This window comes from Emydura macquarii, unplaced genomic scaffold (genome assembly GCF_026122565.2).
Source record: "Emydura macquarii macquarii isolate MOO-44397 ecotype Brisbane River unplaced genomic scaffold, CSIRO-AGI_Emac_v2 contig_2422, whole genome shotgun sequence".
NCBI lineage: Eukaryota > Metazoa > Chordata > Testudines > Chelidae > Emydura > Emydura macquarii.
Window position 1 is genome coordinate 10555973 of NW_027132559.1, and position 24084 is coordinate 10580056.

The following is a 24084-nucleotide window of genomic DNA, read 5'->3' on the forward strand; positions in this document are numbered from 1 at the left end:
GAATCCACAAAAAGCTTCCAATATAAATGAGTTCTTTAGGGTCCAATGATAAGTACTATGGAGGGAACCTTTCCATAAACAAGCTTGGTATCTGGATTCTCTCATCTCTATGGAATATCCAGGATCTTTATGCTATTAGTGCATTGTCAATTTGCTAATGGCAACGTGCTGATCTGTGTCACTCTGACTTAGTAAGGGCTTTATTTATGCTAGAGTTTTTAAATCATCATTACAGTTGTACAATGAAATCTGTCATGAGCTGCCCCAGAGGGTACTACTCCATTCCCACTACACTGTTCACTCTGGCTGTAGTTCTGTACATCCTGTTTTCGAATACTGTGTGATCTTGTCTGACAAAGTTGTTTTCACTTTGCAGTTACTCCCTGAGCTAACTCCATTCCTCTGTGCTCTTCTGTTCATTCCCTCTGAAGCATCTAGCATTGGCCACTGTCGGATGACAGGATACTGGGCAAGATGGACTATTTGTCTGACCCAGTATGGCCGTTCTTATGCTCTTGCTTGTAGGGCCTTTGGGAAGGCTCTTCTTTCCAGGATCCTGAAAGCTACATTGTTTCACTGACCCACACAATTTAGAGAGTCATTTTTATTAGATACTAGAGCAAAATCAAACTCCCGCTGACAAGAGAACTTCTTTTCACTGATGAGGCCCTGCTTGTCACACCCAGTGGAGTTTGGCAACTTTGCATTAGCTTGTCATGAATTTGGATTAACCATCAGTCTAAATAAGACAATGATTATGGCACAAGATGTGTTGGCCGCACCAGAAGTTTCAACAGCTAACGCTATGCTAGAGGTTGTGCACAAATTCTGATATCTAGGATCAACAGTATCTGATATTTTATCTCTAAGTGGTGAACTTAATTCTTGCATCAGAAAAAACAGCTACCACATTTGACCAACTGACCAAGCGTGTGCGGAATAACAGAAAACTAACATTGAACACCAAACATGTGTTTTGAGCACACTACTGCATGGTGCTGAGACCTGGACCTCCTACAGCAGGCTTGAGAGAAAGCTAAACATTTTCCACACTCGCTTTCTTTGCCATATTCTAAACATCAAGTGGGAAACTGAAAGTTTCAGACACCAAAGTACTTGAGAAAGCAAAATTGCCAAGTCTAATCACAAATCTCAAACTCAGACTCCCTGTTGGCTTGGTCAGCTGCACTAGATGGGCAATAGATGCATTCCAAAGGCTCTCCTGGAACTTACAGATGTTCCAAGGCCATGGGGCCAACCTAGGTTCAGGTTCAAAGACGTTTACAAGAGGACTTAAACTTTCAACTTCAACGAGCTGGGAAGATGCAGCTAGCAACAGGCTGTGCTGGGCCAGGGAGTCAAAGTGGTTGAAGAGACAGGGTAGAGAGACAAAAAAGTGAAGAGGAAAGCACAGCAGCCCTCAAGCATTAGTGTTGTGCCAGCTCTCATCCTCTGGGCCTGCTCCTTACCCTGGCACTATTTGTGACAAGGACTGTCACGTGAGAATTGGACTTTTTAGCCGCTTGTGATGCTGCAGTGTGACACACAGCAACTGAACTGCTTTGGAGTTTACACCATTATTTTTTGAGATGGACAATTGCCACATGGGTTCGATACTCTGGTGATAGTGCCTAACAAATATCTTACATGATAGATCAATCAATCCTGTATTTGCAGTTTCCCATGATGAATGTATGAATAGGTTCCGGTTGTTTTTCCCCCTCAGAGAAGTGGAAATATTCCAAAATAAAATAAAATGTGACTAGCTTCAACCAGAAGCCTTTATGGTTGTTAGCTCCTCCCCCTCCTCGAACAGCTCCAGGCACATTCAATCACTAGTGGGAATTAACTCCTCTCTGACTGAGGAACTCCAGTCACACCTCACCATCCACTACAAGGGTGAGCTCCAATCAGGATTTGGCCATCCTCTAAGGGGACAAAAGCTACTCCCTATATTTTGATTATTATTTTTTTGCAGTTTTAGTTACAATTATCTGGAAAAAAATTTTTCCTTCTCCCTTTTTCAGTAGCTCAAAGGTATGAAGATATTACTTCAGTGAGTGAACCAATCAACTATGTATTTTAACATTACTAAGAAAAACACTGAAAGATGGCACCAAAAACCCTGTGGGATTTTGTTTACAGTTGTATCTAACCTGAAAAATCCTAGAGACTGAGAAATCATATAAACAAAGAGATATCTAGTAGCACAGGAAAACTGTACAATATAAAGCTATCATCATCTCTGGTAGACAAAACATCTATAGGTCATCAGGAGGACTCTTTCTGGAAATATTTTGTCTGAAGCCAGAGCTGACTGTGACTGACCTTTCACAACCGGCACAGTAAGAAGGTAATGTTGCTGAACTGCCAGAACTTCTGTAACAAGACCAAATCCCGTCTGATAAGGAGACTCAAAAGCACAGAGCTTCTCATGACCTACTAATAATGCTCCATGACCCCACTGGTAGGTTACAAATCTAATACACAGTTTGAAAACGACAACTATCTGTTTCCTGACAACTTCCTTTTGTTTTCTCAGTGATAGTTGCTTAATCAAAAGTTCAAATTCCCCAAGAGTTGGCTTCAGTTATACAGGAAGGAGATAGCTTTCATTTCCAATCATGATCTTCGAACGTGAACTGTCCAGAGAGCCTCATCAATATGTCAATAAATAGTCTGACAACTCATTCATACATAATACATTCCTACTCCGCTTTGTACACTGCTGTTAAATGCACAAATTGGATGTTTTAGTAACACTAGGAATCTAGTTGAACGTGTGTGTAAATGAGATAGAAATTTTGCACATAAGAGTCAAAGTGCATATGTTCTTCGTTGCTGGCACTTTGTAGGTCTCAAAACAAACGAGCAAAACAGAAATGAGATAATCCTTTACATAGAATCATAGAAATGTAGGATTGGAAGGGACCTAATGAGGTCATCTGGTCCAGTCCCCTGCACTCAAGGCAGGGCTTTGTAATATCCAGCCCATTCCTGACAGGTGTTTGTCTAACTTGCTCTTAAAAATCTCCAGTGATGGAGATTCTACAACCTCCCTAGGCAATTTATTCCAGTGCTTAACTACCCTGACAGTTGTTCAGCCTAAACCACCCTTGCTGCAATTTAAGCCTATTGCTCTTGTCCTATCCTCAGGGGATAAGGAGAACATTTTTTCCCCTTCCCCTTTTAACAACCTTTTATGTACAGTACTTGAAAACTGTTGTCATGTCCCCCTCAGTCTTCTCTTCTCCAGACTAAACAAACCCAATTTTTTCAATCTTCTTTCATAGATCATGTTTTCTAGACCTTTAATCATTTTTGTTGCTCTTCTCTGGACATTCTCCAATTTGCCCATATCTTTCCTGAAACGTGGCGCCCAGAACTGGATACCATGCTCCAGTTGAGGCCTAATCAGTGCAGAGTAGAGCAGAAGAATTACTTCTCGTGTGTTGCTTACAACACTCAGGCTAATACATCCCAGAATCAGGTTCCCTTTTTTTGCAGAAGTGTTACTGTTGACTCCTATTTAGCTTGTGATCCACTATGACCCCTATATCCATTTCTGTAGTACTTTTTGTGCAGTACGTTTTCCTAGGGAGTCATTTCCATTTTGTATGTGTGCAACTAATTGTTCCTTCCTAAGTGGAGTACTTTGTGTTTGTCCTCATTGAATTTCATCCTATTTGCTTCAGACCATTTCTCCAGTTTGTCCAGATTATTTTGAATTTTAATCCTATCCTCCAAAGCACTTGCAACGCCTCCCAGGTTGGTATCGTCTGCAAACTTTATAAGTGTATTCTCTATGCTATTATCTAACTCATTGATGAAGATATTGAACATAACCTGACCCAGAAATGAGTCCTGTGGAACCCCATTCGATATACCCTTCCAGCTTGACTGTGAACCACTGATGATTACTCTCTGGGAACTATTTTCTAACCAGTTATGCACCCACCTTATAGTAGTTCTATCTAGGTTGTATTTCCATAGTTTGTTTTTGAGAAGGCTATGGAAGACAGTAACAAAAGCCTTACTAAAGTTAAGCTATACCACATCTACTGCTTCCCCCCCCCCATCCACAAGGCTTGTTACCCTGTCAAAGAAAGCTATCAGGTTGGTTTGACATGATTTCGTCTCGACAAATCCATGCTGACTGTTACTTATCGCCTTATTATTTTCTAGGTGTTTGCAAATTGATTGCTTAATTATTTGCTCCATTATCTTTCCGGGTACTGAAGTTAAGCTGACTGGCCTGTAATTCCCCAGGTTGTCCTTGTTTCCCTTTTTATGGATTGACACTACATTTGCCCTTTTCCAGTCCTCTGGAATCTCTCTCCTGTCTTCCATGACTTTTCAAAGATAATCACTAATGGCTCAGATACATCCTAGAATACTCAAGGAGCTGACTGAGGAGTTATTTCATCAGGCCCCGGTGACCTGAAGACATCCAACTTGTCTAAGTAATTTTTAGCTTGTTCTTTTCCTATTTTAACCTCATATTCTACCTCATTTTCACTGTCATTCACTATGTTAGATGTCTAATTGCTATGTTTCATTCACTCTGTTAGACATCCTATGCCAAGTGCTATAAGAACATGAACTAATTTATCTCAGTGCTGATGATTATGCATGATGCTTCTAATAATACTTCCATTTGACAGGTGAGGAAACTGAGGTAAACAGGTTAAGGCCCAGATTTTAAAGGTTTTTAAGTGTCGCTCCACTTGGCTTTGCAAGGCCTAAGTGATTAAGGAGCCGTAAGTCTAATTTTCAAAAGTGACTTAGACACTTTGACTCCTAAGTCCCATTGACTTTCAAAATAAATACATAAAGAAAAATAATAGAAATAATAGCAGCAAAACTACACATGACAAGACAAAGGCATATGGGAGTTCATACAGAGAGCATTATGTGCAGTCCAGGCACTGCTGATTTACACCAATGTTTTGAACTATCTTTCTATGACATGCAATTTTTGCAATTTGGTCATTTAGAATGAAGATTTATGCATATGTTTTTAGCGCTGTATCTTCCATGACTACTGACTGAGCCATCCCTAGCTATAAATAGAAAATGATGCCTCACACACATTACCATGTACTGTAACCTGTGCTAAGACTGTGTGGTAAAGGAGAGGAAATGAGCAAAGGAAGTGGTGTGTTATATGGAAACGTATAAACCTAGCAGCACCCTGCAAGTCAGTTTCACTACAAGCCAAGGAGAGAATGAGAGAAGTATTTCAAGAACAGGCAGGAAAGGCATACTGATTGCTAAGGCGAATGTAAATCAACAGGTACGTTGTGGGTTTCATAACACAGAGAAACAATATTCAACTTGCGAAGAAAAAAAGTGATTAAATTCCTGAGATGCTTAAAGTCAGAACATAGCAGGGGGTAGGTGTGGAGGAGTAGCAGCAGAGGCCAGAGCTGTACAGCTGAGTCCAGACTGAGATGGAAAATGAGGGGAAACTCCTGTAATGCTGAAGCATAAGTCAGAACCAGGGACCCAGTCAGAGGAAGAAAAGGAGTGCACACTGCAGAAGAAGACTGATCAGAGCCTAGACTTTTTTTCTTTTTCCTACTCCCTCTTTCAGGATATTTTGTGCATGCATGCGCACACACACCCTACACCTCTCTCTCTGTTTCTTTCTTTTTCACCCATTTTCTGAACTACTGGAAAATCCCAAAGAAACCTTCCTTTATGTTTTTACATATTGGATTGTAAATTAAGTCTGATCACTGTGTCCACAAGATTAATGTTTTTGACTAGTGATACACTTAAAGGTGAACTCTGTGGAATGGTAGTAAACAGGATACATTTGAATTATACAAAAAGACAATTGCTGCTGATCAACGTTAAACTAAACTGGAAGTCAGTGCTGTACAAACAAAAATCAAGGCTTCTGAAGACCAGAACAGTCTTGTGGTTAAGGCACAAGGCTTGGGCGATGTGGGTTCAATTCTTGGCTCTGCCAACTAGCTGTTGCGACATTAAGGACTGCCTGAGCTCAGTGTGCCTCACTTTGCAGTCTCTAAAACAGGATAACGATACCTCCCTCTGTTAGAGGGTTTTTGTGACATTTATTTAATTAAAGTTTGTGAGATGCTCAGATAAGCTGCTTATGTAGCCTTCATTCAGCAAGTTGAGCATGTAACAGTATCATTGCTATTCTGTATTACATAAAGTGCTGGCAGAACTGCAGCTAGAAATCAGTCTTGATGAGCCAAAGTTTGACCCACGCAGCTGCTGGTTGAGATCAACTTGAGGCATTATCAGCAGATTTATAAATCATCTGCTTTTCCTCCTCCTTAAAGTTCCAATCCTCCTGCTGTTGAAACCAATGGCAAAACTCCCTTTGACTTTAATAGGAACAAGACTGGGTCCTCAGCGTTGGTGTTTTATCTGTGTAGATTTGATTGACTTCAATAAAAGCTCTTTGGCTTTGAAAAAAGTGTATCTTTATACCAAGGGATAACAGCTAATCTATCTTCAAGCCAGTGATCATATTTGTATATGGGGAGTGAAATAAATGATTTGTATGAGTTAGGGATGATTGCATAAAGTGGCAGAATCATGATGAATTACTTGTAGAGCACAAGTTGGTAAAGAATGAAAAGGAATGGGTTATTCCAAAACAGATACACATTACATATACTTGTCACAGCATATACACATCCTTCACTTACAGCTGTACTTTGTGTAATTTAATAATGGCTATTTGGTAAAAAGACCTCATTTGTATTGGGGTCCTAAAATATCTTCTATACAGATAGTGTTTAATTGATCAAAATAGAGACTGGCGTGTAACCTATTCATTATATAAAATAAACATTTCCAGTCAGAAAGTATTAAGGCCCTGAGTCAGCAAAGTATTCAAGCACACAAGAACTAATGCTGAAGCAGGGGAGATTGTGCAAGAATCTCAGCTTTCATTTAAAAAAATTTAAAAAAAAGTTTTTTTAAAAAGTTTCTAGCCCTCATGGGTGTAGAGAAAAGCCTGAAAACATGGAACAAATGCACCCTAAAGAACCCACCATGTATTATTAAAAAAACCCACCCCAAACTCATGATTTTTAAGCCATCCTTCTCTGTATAAGGACAAAGCATCAACACCAGCAGTCCCCAACTACTGTTCGGAGCTACCTAGATGAGTCAGCCTTTAAGATACTTTGATCTAGTAAGGGATTGGTCTACTGCAAAATAGCACCAGATTACTGTGCGTGCAAAAGTCACTTTTGTTGTATCCCCTCCCACTGCACTGAGTACTTTAATCAACACCAGCTGCTACTCTCTTTTTGCTAGCCACACCCCCAACAGCACCAGCTGGGTGGATGGGTGTGCGACAGGAACCACTGCAGCAGCTCTGTACAATTATGGAAGGGAAGACTCTCCAAGTAGCTTTATCCATCTGGTGTAGGGCTGAGTGAATCACTACGTGTTATAAGCGGGTTTAAGGAGGCTGAGGTGATTTTTGCACTGATTGCAATGCAGTTTGTGGGATTCTTGGCACGTTCTTGCAAAGATTCTCTTTAGAATTGCCTTTGATATAAAAGGTTTGACACCTTCTAATTAGCAGGGCAGCATGTGGTGTGGGATGGGGATGGTGTATGAGCAGGAAAAGCACCACAGTTTGATTTTTTTTCCCCATTGGAAATATGAAAGTCGCTAGAGAGTTTGATTTAATTACTCTGCATCCTATAGTGATATAGCAATAGATCATCCAGTACCTAAAATCCCAACTCAGTTTGTTCAAGTTTAATACTTCTTTGTTCTCTGCCCTTAGGCCCACTGACTCAGTCTCTTCTTTTTCCAGATGAAGCTGCTTCTTTCCTTGACAGAAAGATAAGACAGCTCAAAAGCATGCCTAGAAACTGCGTTCAAATAGAACTGCAATTAAAATATGCTGCTCCCAAGACAACTGAAATGTCCTTGTAGTTTGTTTTTGGCACTGCGATTTGTTGCTCCTTCACCTCCAGTTCTGCCCCCCAATTGGAAATAGGCTGAGCAGGCAAGGCTCTGCCTGTAGGTGGTACATCTACATACCAGAAAAGGATGCCCTGTTTTCCCACCCAGACTACAGGTGCATACTCCAAACATGCCAGCATGAGAGTGCACCAGTGTTTGTAGGACTGGAGACAATTGCCAGAATATGAACAAAGTAACGAACCTGAGCACCACCCACTCCTCTGAAGGCTTCCATTCCCTCTATTGGCACCGAGAGCCACAACATGCATTTCCTATGCAAAAAAATCTCCCCCTCATCTCAGAATAAATTTCATGCCTGCAGTTCCAACTGCATGAATAAGGTTTGCTCTCTACAGGACATTGCCAATAATGAATATCCTTTAACGTGAACTAGTTCCACTACATACAAGGTATGCAATAGTTTGAAAGACATTAGGTACCATGGGGTAAACATATAGTTCTACCTTGTTTTGTGGCTGAGCGAAGCAAGGTCTTACACTGAACTCAGTGGCATTTCTCTGCCTATCCTGGAAACTTTCCAAGCATCAGTGGGCAGCACCCAATTGCTTTTGGTGAAATTTCACACCCGGAAAACGGGGACCACATGGAGCTCCTTGAATTGGGTTAGCCATTAACACAGTCCCACATAACAATGCTCCCCTTCTCAGTTCTGCCCACCCTCCCACCAGTTTTAAAATGTTGCAACATGGAAGACTTATCTCCCAGCCAAAAAGACAAGTAGCAGGTATAGTGGAGGGCAAGGAGGGAACAGTCAGAGCTGCTGGCATGGGGGAAGGGGAGACTGGAGCTTACAGGGAATCCTTGGCTGGGGACAGTGGTACTGGGGGCGGGGGACACACAGGGCCCCTTCCAGGGTGGGGAAGGGGGGGGGCACATAGAGCTCCTGGCAGGGAGGAAATGGGGGGGGAATTGCAGGGAGTCCCTGAAATAAAGAATGGGTGGGTAGCACACAGGGATCCTGTGTGAGGGGTGGAGGAGCTCCTGGGGTGTGTACTGCACTCAGCCTACGGCTGCAATAAAGCATGTGACTCTGTAGTCCTGTTTTTATACATATCTGCCATATCCAAAGACAAAAACACCCTCCTCCCCCTGCCCCATTTTAAACAGTCACTGCATTTGGAGGGTGGTTAGTCACCCATCCTTCAGTTTTGTACCCTGTAACATTATGCAAGGCATACAAGTACATAACCACCTACTGTATAATCACCAAAGTATGTCTCCAGGATACACTAGGTTAGCTGAGACCAGGGCAAGCAAAACAAGCTACACATTCAAGTTCAGCAGACTGGTCCAAATGAAGAAAGGCAAAGAAGCTTCTTCCAGCCAAATTATAATAAACAGAAGAGGAAACCTACCACTAGGAATTTTTCAAACCCCTGAGAAGCTTGGTTACTCTCTGAGGCTTCAGCACTCTACCTTCCTATAGTTCCTCATTAATGACCCAATTATCTCATTCCAGCTGAATTCAGTCGCATTCCCTTCCTCCCTCCCCCAGCTTCATGGCTGGGGTTTGATGGCAATCATTGCTTGAGAGGAAGCAGCTGAAAAGCTGCTGTGCTGCAGGAAAGAATTTTCACTCTCTTCCTGTCAACTATGAAGCAAGGTTTTTCTGCCCCCTGGCAACATGTAATTGCTCAAAGGAACATTGTTAGCTTAAAAATCATATGTGGTCAATCAACTCATTTCTTTGCCCATGTTACTAGTGCTACCTTGGATTATTAGAAATTGAATTTACTTTTCACTGTGCTTTTTGTATTTTGCATTTCTGTCACCTTGGACAATGAAAATCAGTGCCTGTAAGGCAATTTCACTTTTGGACATAAGCAGTTTTACATTCAGGGTCTCAATGCTGCACAGTTGGGTTGCAAATACTGCCGGGAAATGTTTGTTTGAAAACAAATTCTTCTGTTAAAAAATGCATAGCGAGGACAGGCACTTTTATTAAGAGAGGTGCTTTAAAAATAAATTTAAATGAATATACAAAGGGCAACCAGCTGCGAGGACAAAAGTGGCTTGGCCAAATATAGTCCCTTGATTGGGGCTATTCACGGTAATAAAGTTGAACATATGCATAGTGTCTGCAAGACCAGACTGAATGTCCTTTTAACCTTTTCTTCCCTGCTGAAATTATTCATCTACTTTGACAGAAGACACTGCTGAATCTGGAAAAAAAACCCAAAGCCAAAAAACAACCATGTAAGGACCTGATCCTGCAAAAATCCAACCCACCCACCCACCCCACACACACTTCACTTTGCACACTGTATGTAGCTTGTAAAGTGAACCACATGTGGAAGGGCACTAAGAATCTAGGCTCTCATCTTGCCATTGGATCTGTGTGGGTGATTCCTTATGCCCACAAAGGGCCCTATTAATTTCAGTCAGGATTTGCACCGATATAAGGGGCCACTTGCATGGATCCTCTTTCTAGATAAGGGTCTTCTACTGAAACTGAGGTGAAAGGCTTCACTAACAGAATCAGTTTAACTCTATTTCACTGTACCAAAGGAGCTGAGTTAAAAAAAGACTAATTCTGACTCCTTATATATTATTCAGATGAGAGGAAAACTTGTTTACCTCACGTGACCATAACAAAAGCCTTCCCCATTCTTCCTGATAATTTATAAATGCCCAGCGGTACTGCCAATCCATGATCACACCTTGCTATTTTATTCCAAACCACCACAAATGCTTGAGCATTTCTGGACTGTTTAAAACTGGCAGATGTTTTGCATTTACAAGCCTTATAAACAAAATAGAGATTCACTGTCCAGTGCAAAACCATTTTAACCATGGGCTGAGTGAAACCAGGTAACTCAGGAGATTGGTAATGGATTCTGGAGTTTTTCACTTGACTTCACTTGTTTAGGTTTGGAGTCTAGGCCCATTACAAATCCACACTGTTACCATCTGAAGGCCATTTTGTAGCTTTTGCAAAATGAATTTGCGGTAGGAGGTTTCAGTCGATTTCCTATGTCCTTGATCCTATGAACACTTTTGTTATATCTACATTAGGAGCTCTTTACCAGTATGGGAATATTGCTATACTGTAAACACAAAGCACTCCTAGGGTGATTGCAGCTGATATGGCTAAAACTGTGCTTTTGCTGTTAGAGCTTATGTTCTCCTCTTCTCCCCCCAGCATCAAGTGAAACAAGCTGGTAAAAATGCAGTTTTGCCAGTTTAACTGCATCTACACTACGGACTTCTGCCAGCCCAGCAATATCAGTCAGGGATCACAGCTCTTCGCACGGACTGACAGAGCTATAGTGGCAGAAATCTGTGGTGTTACACAGATATTACACGTATATGTTACACAGGTATTACACGTATATGCTTAATATTAAGATGAGCATAGGTGTTTGTAGGATCAGTCCTTCGGTGGCAATCTCAGCAGTGAGGCTAAACACTGAATGGGAATGAAGCAGCAACTGAACTAGCCTAGAGGGAGTCCCTCCAAGCTGTGGTTGAGACTCACTGGTGGAACACCAGAAGATTTCTAAACCCTGTGCTGTCCGTTTAGTCCCTTCCATAAGAATTCACTTTAATATATTGTACTTTCCCACCAGTGTCAAGAGAAGAGCCTGAGATTTCTCCTTTTCTGGTGGGGGGGAGGGGGCAGAATTTCAATCCCACTCTCACATTCACTCTGTGGGCTAGAATAAGGTGGAACCATTACCAAAGCAACAACTAAAAGCTGCAAGTGGAGTATTCAGTGAAAGTGAGCTCTTACCCAACCCTTGCTCTTGGACAGAGGACGGTGTTGAGGCATGGACACTTGCTGAAAGGCTGGTGCTGCTTCCTGGGAGGCAGGTGCCAAGGGATCATTTGTGGGACGAGGCACTTAAAGGGCAGGAGTTTGGCACCAAAGAGTTCAGCACAGGAAGCGAAATTTTTATTTCTTTTAAACTTTTCCAAAAACAGCATAGTTGCCTTTGAACAGGAGTAGCTGAGGTTCTTCTAATTAGCCAGTAGAATAATTTTTATAAATTAGCTCTTGTCTATGGGAAACTAACATTTTAATTTTTTTTTTTGCTTACTAACTCAAGGGAGCTACTCAAGTGCATAAAGTCATTCATGGGTGTAAATATTTGCAGGATTAGGGCCTAACAAAGTCACAGCTTATGCATGCGATGGAAGTGAAGGTGCCATTACATAGTTTATTAAAGTGCTGTGTAGTGGCTACATAGGAGTTGGCTCCATAGTTGACAGCCCTTTGGTTTTTTTGTTTCAGCTAGAAGGTGGTTTATGCTTTTTATTCGGTCAATTTAGATGAATTTAATGTAATTATTTCGGGATTCACAAATGTTAAAATTTCTACTGATGCTTTTGCTGTTTCCAATCTCTCTCTGCTAGTTCCTTTTCCTTCCTTTTTTAAAATTAGTAAATGCTTCCTCATCAACTATTATTGGATTTTTATTGCCTAATTTTTTTCTGTATTGTTAGAAATTACTACATTACATGAGGTCCACATTTCTAGGGCTCTTCTAAAATAAATACATAGGACTGTAGAGAGAATGCTGAAGCCCTCTAGGTAATTATTCCTGTCCATTTTTTGTTGACGGGAGTAATTTTAACAACATCTCCAGATTACTGACATGTCATATAAAATGGCTCAGAAGAAGCCAATTACAGATTTCAACCCTGATCCTACAACAAAATGTGTGTAAGCAGACTTCTGCGCTCACACTGAGCTCTAACAACTTCAGGAAGGTTTTACATGGGGATAAACATCTGTCCTCATGCAACTCACGGCAGGATGGGGACCCCGTGGCAGGATTTTCTTTGCACCCATTAGAGTCATTCTGCTAACTAACGTCCATTGTTAAAAGTTATCTAACTTTGGAACTGCTCAAGAGCAAATGCATATTTACACAATTTTAGAAAGTGTCATGGTGATTTTGAATGACAGATTGGGGAAGGGAGATGTATTTCATAAAAATATTAATAGAAGCCAAAATTATTCTTTAAAATACAATCAGCATGGGCATGATTTAATATGACAAAAAATCTAGCTTGTCCTTTAAAGACAAAATGACATGTCTAGAACAAGTGCACGTTACCTTTGTGCTTTACAGTAATTTTACACTCATTTGCCATGCTCCTGAAAAAAGAAACTATCTGTATTTTTTCTATACTTTTAATGATGTATCAGTCATAAGGAAGGCACCTCGGAATTGCTACTGTGTGGCATGAAGGTTTCCAAACTGTGCTCTACAATGCACTGTTATAGGGTGACCAGACACCAAGTGTGAAGAATCGGGATGGGGATGGGGGGTAATAGGCACTTATATAAGAAAAAGCCCCAAATATAGGGACTGTCCCTATAAAAGCAGGGCATCTGGTCACCCTACGCACTTTGCTGGTGAGATGTGGAGAACTTGCTGATCCCATGGTGTCGGCTCTGCTCCTTATTTACAGCTAAGAGAAAAAGATCAGATGTAAGGAGGAAGTGAAATTAAGAGCTAAAGTAGACAGTGCGACTAATTTATTTTAAAAAAAGGACAAGGTATTTATCCCACCAAAAACCGCAAAAGATACATAAATATTTTCCTAATATTGCTTTTCAATGTCAGCAATTGCCATAGTTGCCATGGGGATGTTATGCCACTACCAATAGACATGGGGGAGGTGGTCTGCAAAGCAATCTCTCTATTAAGATGCAGTACACATTGGAGTTAAGAGCTGAAGAACCAGCAGCAGAGTATCACTTGGCTGTAAGATTTCATAAGAATGCTAAATCCTGGCAAAATTCACCTGGTTTTAAGTTACACTATGAATTTGAAATACACCACAGATGCCAATAGGTTTTCTGAAGTTCAGCTAAAGCGGGGGAGGTTTCTGGCTAAAATTAAAAATCTAAATCAGATTCGTTCTTCTTGGTTTGGTGCTTTGCTTTTGCTTGGCCAGAATCTTCCCTTCACCACACTACTGCCTTCTGAGATGAAGGAGGATGGTACCCTTCTTCTCTGCCCACCACCATTGTCTTCAGGTGGAGGCTGGTTAGATGTCAGAGATTTCTTACTCCTATAGTGCACGCTCTAGCATCTGAAATCCAGAGAGCAATCAAGCAGCAGTAACAGCAGGGCAAGGAGGATTTATTTGCAGGTCCTGCTGCTGCAGAATAGTGGAATGACTGCCAGTTCCTCAGAAGATACGTTTTGAGGGATTAGAAAAAGGGAGAAGGAGCCTATCAGTCAGCCACCCTTAAAAAACTGAGAGGAGAAGGAAAGAAGTTTACTTGGCTTCCACCATCGAAAGTCAAGGGGTGGGGCTGTAGAGAAAATGATTACTGAGGTAGCATGTTGCGGCCCCAGTCACAGAGCAGAGCTCCACCGTGCTGGGCAGTGTACAAATATAGCCAGTTCCTTCCTCAAGGAGCTAATAATCTAATTCTAAAACAAGAGAACACAGATAGGAACATCGGACAGACACAAGGTAACAGTGAGACAAAACGGGTCTGCACAAAAACCAGTGGTGCCAGCCCAGCAGCACCATTGTTCAGGTATCATGGCAGCGGAGAGTTTTAAAGACAGATTTGAAAGGAGATGGCCTTGATATGTTCATGGGTGAGAAGCAGCAGAGAAAAAAATAGTGAGTTTTGCTGACTTTCTAATGAAACTAACTTTTTTAGGTTCACACGGCTTCATACAAAACTTTCAGTTTGATTTTTTTTGGGTGGTATGGATGAACCTGAACTGCAAACAAAATTTTGGAGAGGTGAAGACACGTGAATCAAAGCTGCCAGTGAGCTTTGCTGAAACTCTTGCAAACTGCAACCAGTAGATTTTCACTCTTCCCCAGGAAAGACAATGCAGGATGTTTAGAGGATTGGAGACATTGCAGAAGTGGATTAATATCCTTAGTGCAATGTGTTACCTCCATAATTATTTCCTCTTAGTCCTTTTCCTCCTGGGACTTGACCGCACTTCCTGTTCTCCAGTCATCAGGATTTCAGTGACATTAAAACTAAGACATAGCTGTTATATATCTAGGACTTTACATTGACCTGGAACATTAGCAGCAGTCAAGTGGATAATGTAATTTTTTTGTTCGTGAACTTTTCCCCTTTTTTAGTTAAGTTAAAAGAAAAAGTTGTGGAGAAAACTACCACAGATAATGAATATTTTCTAGACAAGCAAGTCCAAACAGTAACAGACTACTCCAGCAGACCAGTCTACTTCTCTTAAAATTAGGAAGCTTTTGCCTAATGTTATTCAAAACCACACACATATTTATTTTAAACAGATAAAATGCCAAACACACACAGTGGTGAATCTACAATGTTTCAAGGTCTCAGACATATATTACAAAATAGAACAGATTGAGATTACTTCTTTAGTCCTACCAGTAGCTAAATTATCATAAAGATATAAGTATATAAATATTTCCATGGCTCTGACAGATTAGATTTCTTTGACATGGTACAGTACATCTTCATTATGCTTTGTAAGTTCTCTAATAATTGATTTAAGATGTACATGGATTTAGGGAATTTTTTTAAAACATTAACAAAAGGTGGATGAATGTACAATAAATATTAAAGCAGGACAGAAAAAAAAGTGACATTCCAATTAAAAAATCTGATAATATACTTTCCACTACACACAAATACTTGTTAATAGACAGTTTTATACTATTTATTAAATGTATAACATTTAGGACATTTGATACAAACCACTTTTCTCCCCCTACCAACTGACTCCCCATCTTGGCAATGTAGCTATGAACTCTGAGATTACCAGATTTTCAGATAATATTAATGTCTCATAAATGTAGATACTGAGCTCCAAAGACTTTAACAGTTATTTTATATGAAAGAGAAAGCGTGCTGCATGCAGCATCTGTAATGTTTAATTATAAGAGACAGGGATTTTCCAGTATGCCTTTGTAACACAAAGAGCATTTAAGAATCAGCATCAGAGTATATATTTTCCAAATCACAACACCCACACATTTCCTTAGCTGAGTAGAAGTTTTCCTTCTAGGGCTGCATACCTAAAATTAGCCTGAAGGTCAAATCTGAATAGAAATACCCTTGCCATTGAACGTGCTGGGAATGAGTGGTGCAGTGGGCTCAATTTTGCCGTTGAAAACCTTGATTTAATTTTTTTTAAATAACAGTTGCTTTTACAATTACAAGAGCCAGGGGAAAGGAAAAACGAGCCCCGCTGAACTAAATCATCAACCCATAATCTACTTTCATTGTGAGGCTATTTTTGTAGCCAACTGTTTTAACTATTACAACAAGATGGATGTAGAAAAGAAGATATATAGGAGTTTCAGGGTATCTGGGCACCAGTATGTAATAGGGTAGCTTTTTTTTTTTTTTTTTTTTTAATATATTAAAAAAGAAACTTATATTAAAGCTAGAGTTTATTGAGAAATTCTACATGTTAAGAAATTTATTGTCAAGGAGAGATTAGAAGTTCAGGACTAAACGTAATGGTTTAACTTGCAATGATATTATGCAAGTTTCATTGCATGCAGAGCTATACCATTTACACTCTACAAAAAGCAAAAGCACTGTCTTACAAAAAGTGCATTTATCAGCCACAGTGTTTTATTGAGTGCTTTCATAATACAAGTGTACATCAACTGATCCACAGTCAAAAGTGGCAGGTCCCTAAGAAATTTACAAGCACTTTTTTTTTTTTTTTTTTAAAGTAAATCAAAATACATATTATTTTGTTCAACCCAGTAGCCTTTTGTGTGGGAAACAGAAGGCTAGTGATAAACACAGTCTTAGTAATGCACAGTGATTCTTGATTTTGAGCTTTTATACAAAACTTGTTCCCAGTAGCATGCACCCACCATTAAAGACTTCAGTACAAAAAAATAACCCTAAACACTACATTTAAGTAGAAACGAGATATAATTCTGAATTTGTTTGTTTTCCCAAAGACCACGTGAAAGGAAAAAAACCACACATCAATACAAAGCTTTGTGACAAAGCTCTATATACTATTACAGATCCAACATTCTTTGCACTGATAACCAAAATTTCCTGTCTACATTTGAGGGAAGCAACTTTCAAGTTAGCAGAACAAAAAACCAAAACAAACAAACCAAAAATAAAACAAAAACCAAATAAAAATAAAAACAAAAAGAAAGGAAGGATAACCTTTTGTCACAAAATTGTTCAAAATTTAATAAAAAAGAAGAAGAAAGGGAAGGGAAGGACTATTGATGCACTTAGTGAATGTGCTTGCACAGGTCCAGCATGTTCTATAGTAGATTCCTATGTAGCATATCTCTTGGTCCACTGTCTTGCCATTCTGTCATGCTCTGCTCTGTTAGTCATATACTGAGTGGCAATACTTCCAACCAGGGGATCAGCTGAAAAGAAAACAAAACCATGAAACACTTGTCAGTCTTTGAAGGACTGTCTGCTACAGCTGGAGTCCAACAAAATGTTGTTAAAACCAGCTCAGTTAAGATCTGATACGCTTAATCTGAAGAACAAGGTGCATTTATGTACGTTTTTCCATTTTAAGAGCAGATCTGCATATAGGGAGAAATAATCAAGAGGACGTGGGGTGTTTTAGTTGTGTGATTATCAATAAATTGGTTGGGCACATGACTGAAACAGAGCTCACTTTTTAAAATTATACTTCACAGCTTTTAAAATAAATGTTTCATTATTATTTCAAGCCAACAGTTACCTAGAATATGTCACAATTCAGATAATTCACATCATAAGTTATTTGTGACCTACAGTTCCTGCACATCTCTCCTTCCCCCATCCATGCTGCAAATACCAACCCCTTAAGGTGAGCACCAATCCCATTACCAGGTGGAAGGAAATGTATGAAAGAGTGTATAGATTTTTTTAGTTTTAATAGCATAAAAATAGGTTCAATAATTAGAGCAATGCACACAGTTTCCATGGGAATTAGATAAACCCAAGAGTCTTGGTCTTTGGTGGTTGATTTATGTGGGCTTTTTGCACTTCTGGGAACTTGTCATGTAGCCAAAATAATGCATGATCAGGTCTTCCTGTGGTATTTTCACCTTCCCCCCCAAAAGAAATAACCCAAGAAGAACAGATCTCACATTATACTGGCTCCATAAATGACTCTTTGAAGCATTAAACCAGCCAATCAACCTCTGGGAGGGCAAAGGGAAGCCCCACAAACAAGTCCACACATACCTCTCTAGGAATGACTGTAATAACCAATATTGCCTCTCAGGCAATAACATTTGGTCAATTTAAATCAGGTGCAAATCTACTGAAAGTTTTTACTTTTCTGGGATGGTATGTGCTTTTCCTATTTCTGGTGGAGCAGTAAGTCTCTTTATTACACTTTCACACTTTACAGGCCCTACTGCATGTATACCATATTTCTGTTCCAGAAACAACAAATATGACTCTTGTTACAACCAGTTGGAAATGCTGCTATTTGGCAACGTGAGTTGCGTTGCTGGTGATCTGAGTAGAGTGCTTCCACAGAACTTCTAACCTCTATCACTCTGACAACCAAAAGCCAGGAAGAATTCTAATTTTTTGTTATGTAGAGTGATTAGAGTTCAAGTAAGAATAAGTTATTTTGGTTTAGCCAGATATGGTTAGATTGGATTATTGCCAGTGTTTGTAAATCACAATGAAAAATATCTGTCACCCTGTGGTTAGTGCTCTGAGCAGTCTTTGATTCCTAGATACACTCTCTCCAAACTAACAAAGAGTGCCAACATTGTGAATGCAGCATGCTCAGTTCCTTGGGTCCCAATCCTGCAAAATAAGCATGCTTAACTTTAATACCCTGAGTATTTCCATCGTGGAACAAATGAGGGTAGAAAAGTTAAACATGTGCATAAACGTTTGCAGGATCAGAGCCTGACAGCAAACACTTGACTTCACCTGACAGTGACCTCTCGACTTGATCCAGGAGTGGCACTGGTTGGTTCCAACCATCCTTGCCAAAAATGACTCACCATAACCCAAGGCCTGAAGTGGTTTTTCTTGAGATTCCAGAATTAAAAAGAGCATTGTGTATGGTAACAAGAAGGAAATTACAACAACAAAAATAGCAACTGCATTAAAAAGCCCATCGACCCTGCTCCCATGGAAGTTTATAACAACATCCTATTGATTTCAGTGGTGTGAAGTGATACCCTTAGTGTACACAATGAAATAACTTTGAGATGCTATGAAGTATGAATTGAACTAACGGCTCTTGGTATATGAAGTGTCTTCTTCAAATAAGTAAACCTGTATTTTAATCAGACACCAAATCAGTTATGAAATGAATGAATACCAATAAAACCAGAAATACTGGGAAATGAAATACAAATAACTATGTTAAAATAAATTGAGGACTGCACACGTCAATAGTAGCAAGAAAATGTGAGCTGAGTGTCTTAACTCTCACCATTGCATCACATATTTATCCTTCACTGGAGCTGTCTTATCATCAGAAGTTATAACATTATTGTGAGAGGGTAGGCTGCCATGGAGGGCAGTAGAACCTAGTGGTTAGCCCATCCTGCCACCTGGCCTGGGCTGTTAAGGATTTGGAAGGGTCCAATAGAGAAAGAGATTTCAGGGTCCTGGGAACAGATGGTGCTTCTTGCAGAGAGGGCTGGGCAAGGCTCCCCTCTCACCCCATCAACTGAGAAGGAGGTGCAAGAAAGGGACCAGTATAAATGCTGCCTCCTCCCTCAACACCAGATAGGCACTGACAGGAGACGGGTAGTCTGCTGAACTCCCCAGATTGGAAGACGCATTGGAGAAAATGTTCAGGCAAAGGAAGCTGGTGAAAAAAGCCTTGCAGCTGGGGAAGAGGCCTGTGACACAAGATCCAGCTTCAGAAAGAGGGTGAGGAGAGCTCCTGCTTGAGGGAGGGGAAGATGACTAACCTAAGGCAAAGAATCCTAAGATATGACCCCGACCCCAGCCCCAGGGAGAAGGCTGAGGGGGGAACTCCTCGAAGGAGGGAAATACTGGTTACTCTAAGGCAAGGGGCCTAGGATACAACCCCAGTCCCAGGAAGAGGGCTGAGGGAGAACTCCTGTTTAAAGGAGAGAGATGCTGATTGCTTTAAGGAAAGAGGTAGAGAAAACTTCTAGCAATACAATCCAACTGCTGTGGAGAAGAACCACAAAGTCAAGGTGGAGGCAGCAGAGTCCGCAGATCTCGTGAAGATGCTGATGAGTGAGGTAAAGATACGAGCATCCCAGGAAAATGGTGGTGGGATTAGAGGAATGGTCCCTAGGTGCCTAAACAGGGTCCTTGGGCTGAAAACCGGAGGAGAGGATGGGCCTGGGTTTCCCTACTACTCCCCCTGACCGAGAGGAGAAATATGGGTGTTGAGAATAAAGGAATCCCAGAGTGGCAGGGGCCAGATGGAGATGGGCTTGAAGGCCTTTAGATTTTGTGTTTCCTGTTCTCGGTTGACACCTGGAAGGGGAATGCATTGAGCAGTGACCTGGCTGGGGCATTAGGCCATGTACACTGTCAGACTGTCGTGACACCAGGACACGTAAAGATGAGGCTAAAGTGAGAGAACCTCTGCAACGCCACACTTAGACACCAGAGGAGGCAGTCTAGGGGTAAGAGGCAGGACTACAATTACACATGCAGATTTTGCCAAGTTCTGCAATTATTTACTCCCTGTGTAAAGGAGGCACTGCTGTGCTGCCTGAATTGAAAACATTGGCATATGCAGTGTAGTTGTAGTTGTGTCAGTCCCAGGATATCAGAGAGATAAGGTGGATGAGGTGATATCTTTTATTGGACCAACTTCTGTTGATGAGAGAGACAAGCTTTCGAGCCGCATAGAGCTCTTCTTCTTCTTCTTTTCCAGATCAGAAGAAGAGCTCTGTGGGGTCGAAAGCTTATCTCTCCCACCAAGAGAAATTGGTCCAATAGAAGATATCATCTCACCCACCTTGTCTCTTGAAAACATTGTGGCATTTTTAAGGCTCAGTCCTGCAAGGTGGTGATCCCTCTGTCCCCAGTCCAGCAAAGCACGTAGGCATGGGAGTAGTCCCATTGATTTCCCTCAAGAGAGCCTCATCGTCTTAAACTTCCGTTATTTTATCATCGCTATTTTAAAAAGTTTAAATTCTTGTTTGTGTCTGTGATGGCACTATGTTAATGATCTACAGCTGCCCTACACATCTGTAAGGATTAAATGATCTATTGCCACATGTCCTGTTAGGGGTGATGTGGAAGGATAGTGTTTCATTGTTTCCTTGTACTTCCCCGTCTGTCTGTATCCATCTTGCCTCTTGTCTTACACCTAGATTGTAAGGTCTTTTGGGTAGAAACTGTCTTTGTTTTGTGTCTATACAGCATGAAGCACAACATGGTCCTGGTCCACAACTGGGGCTCCTAGGTGCTATGGTAATACAGAATAACATAATGTGCTTAAAAGCTCCCAGAGAAGATAGTTACTGTGTCTCCCTCAAAGAGGGTGCAACTCCCTTTTGTTGACTAACTCCACCTCCTTCTTTTCCCCCTTAGGGACTCATCCAGAGCCCACGGAAGTTAATGGAAATACTCCTATTTAAGTCAAATACTTTAGATACGGTCCCTAGAGAATGTAGCAGCACTAGCCCTAAGGGAATCTTTTGCTTCCTGAGTACAAGGATGCTACTAGTGCCTGACCCCAAGCAGGAAGTTCAAGAATAGGAGTGCGGAGGCAGTGGATACAGCACTAGATTGAGGCTAGAAGATTTGGATTTTATTTCTGGCTTTGCTATTGGTCTGCTGTGACCTTGGGCAAGTCGCTTCACCAGTCTGTGCTTCCACCCCCAACTTTTGTCTGTCTTTTTTATTTAGATTGTAAATGTTTGGGGCAGGCCTACGACTGTTTCTTACTATATTCATACAGCCCCTAGCACAATGGGGCCCTGGTCTTGGCTGGGATGTCTGGGTAGTACAGTAATACAAATGGGGCGGGGGGAATATTCCTTCTCCCTGGCTTGCACATAAGGGGCTGACCACAGTCTGGTTCTAAAATGGCATTATTCAGGCAAATTAAAGGATAAAAATAATATTTAACCCCATGTTCCATAATGACCATGTACTTTCCCCCACATTTCCTTTTCACATCACTGTAAAACTGATTTTCATTTTCCATCTGTAAATATCTGGTTTTATTTCCAACAGTAGAAATTTGTTTATACAAGAAATTGCTTTTTTTTAGTGGTGGTGTAATTCTTTAGTTACACCACAGTTCATTTTAGAAATCAAGTGGGAGTGTGTCCAAACAAAGAAAAATAGTTGATCAAAATGTACAAGTAATGCACTTTTTTGGCATGATCAGGAGAACTCATGAAATACATTCAAAGGAAAAACACAGTAAATAATAACAAAATTAAACTACACTTCAAACACAAGAGAAGCTGAGGCAAAATCAGAACAAAGAATTATTATTTACAAAAAATATCACATAAAAGATCTAACCAAGCCAAAATATAGCTTTAAATACAAAGTAGAGTGAAGTGCAACTATAGAACAGCTTACTGTTTATAATGAGTTGAGAAGGAGGAGCCTGAATCTGCAAACACTGATACAGACCCTATCTCAAAGGACTACCGAGGAGGATATGGTTACTCCTGTGCATAGGTATTTGCAGTATTGGGTCCTTTGTGTGTGTGAAAGTAAGCGTTGGTTTAAGACGGCATGTACAGCTTCCCCAGATAGCTCAGATAATGCAGAGTAATCCTGACCTGTAACATCCCTGCCTTTGCAGTAACAAGACACTCAAGCAGAGATTACCATTGTGCTAAATTATGCGGTGGGTTTGTGATGAACATAAATTACAATTTCAGTGAAACCACACTATGCCTAACTCAGGATTTCACCAGGACACAAGATGTTAGAGACTAGGACACATATTATCAGCTAGCAGAAGAAGGTGGTGCAACTCCAGTGACTTCAGACTTTGGCCCTAGCAACCTGATAATTATTCCATGAAATCCCCAACTCACAGATTTAAAAATCAATTGTCTGGTGCACTCGCCATGCTGAAGTAAACCTTATTATTCAATACCAGGACTGAAGTAGTTCAAAATAAAGTCGGAGAAAAGAGACGAGCATCATGCTTTATGGTACTAGACGGATTCCATGCAATAGCATCATCTTATGGTAAAAATAAACAGACCAATATATCCTCCTGTTGCAAAATCAGTGGACAACAGGAGTCTTCTGCACCTCAGTTAAGCCTGCGATCATGTAACACAATTGAAATATACTGTTTTGGACAAAATGCAAGACTTTGTAGAATTTAAAGAGAACAATGTAACTGCAGCTGAATTTCGTGCAACTCAAAACCTGGGGAGCAACAGGGTGGGGGCAGGGGAGCAGGCTCCTCCCCTGGGCCATAGACGTTACCTGGGAGGAGAGGTCTGGGCCAGTACTGGTCTCTTTGGTGGAGGAGAAAGGTGAAGGGGACAGAACCTGGCCAGTCTCTGTTTCACCTGGCTCCCTGCTTCTCAGAACCCCAGACTGCCATCTTTGAATGCTGCCTCCTCTTCCGCTTCCAGTCCTGTGCTACTTGGTAGTTAATCTGGGCGCCCTCCATTCCCCTTAGGAAAATTCTGATTCAGCCCCTGCTCAGATCACACGGCAAAGAGTAAAATTCCATGACGTCGTTCATGATGGACAGTGGCAACCAACGGAACTAAAGAGTCTCTTTGTCCATTAGCAATAGACCTCTGACTGATATCTTTCCAAATGTGGGGAAGGATTATGTAATACTCATGTTGCATTATGATGCATTTCACTGCACCTTTAGTTTTAGCTGCTGTGCTAGTCAGTTTCTGCACAGCTTAGCATGGCTTGACGGGCTGACCTACAATGACTTGCCATGTTCTTTTGCAGCACGCCGAACATGATTTCAGAAGGAAGAAAATGTGTGCCTCATGTCTGCAGTGTGGCTAATCACATTTATAGCCCAATTCTAGTCTGATTTCCTTTTCAAAGGAGCTCATGCTATTGAGGCCTTGAATGAGTCCAGGTTTGGTCATTACAAAATTTAAGCTTTGTTTAATGCTAGTGATACTGCTTTAGTGATACTGCTTTATCATTCAGAAGACAGACTATAATTCTCCCTTAAAACTTCATTTCCCCAAAATAAATGAAAT

At 40.8% G+C, this 24084-nt stretch overlaps 1 protein-coding gene across 7 annotated transcripts in view; it reads right to left on the bottom strand.

Moving 5' to 3' along the window:
- Positions 1–15202: 15202 nt before the first annotated feature.
- Positions 15203–24084, bottom strand: part of LOC137162279 (ubiquitin-conjugating enzyme E2 E2) — a 289927-nt gene continuing 281045 nt past the window's right edge. For all 7 annotated transcript variants that reach the window (XM_067561933.1, XM_067561936.1, XM_067561935.1 and 4 more), the window contains one exon: positions 15203–17328. In XM_067561933.1, coding sequence (XP_067418034.1) covers positions 17231–17328 — 98 coding nt within the window. In that variant the 3' untranslated portion in view covers positions 15203–17230. The remainder of the gene's footprint in view (positions 17329–24084) is intronic.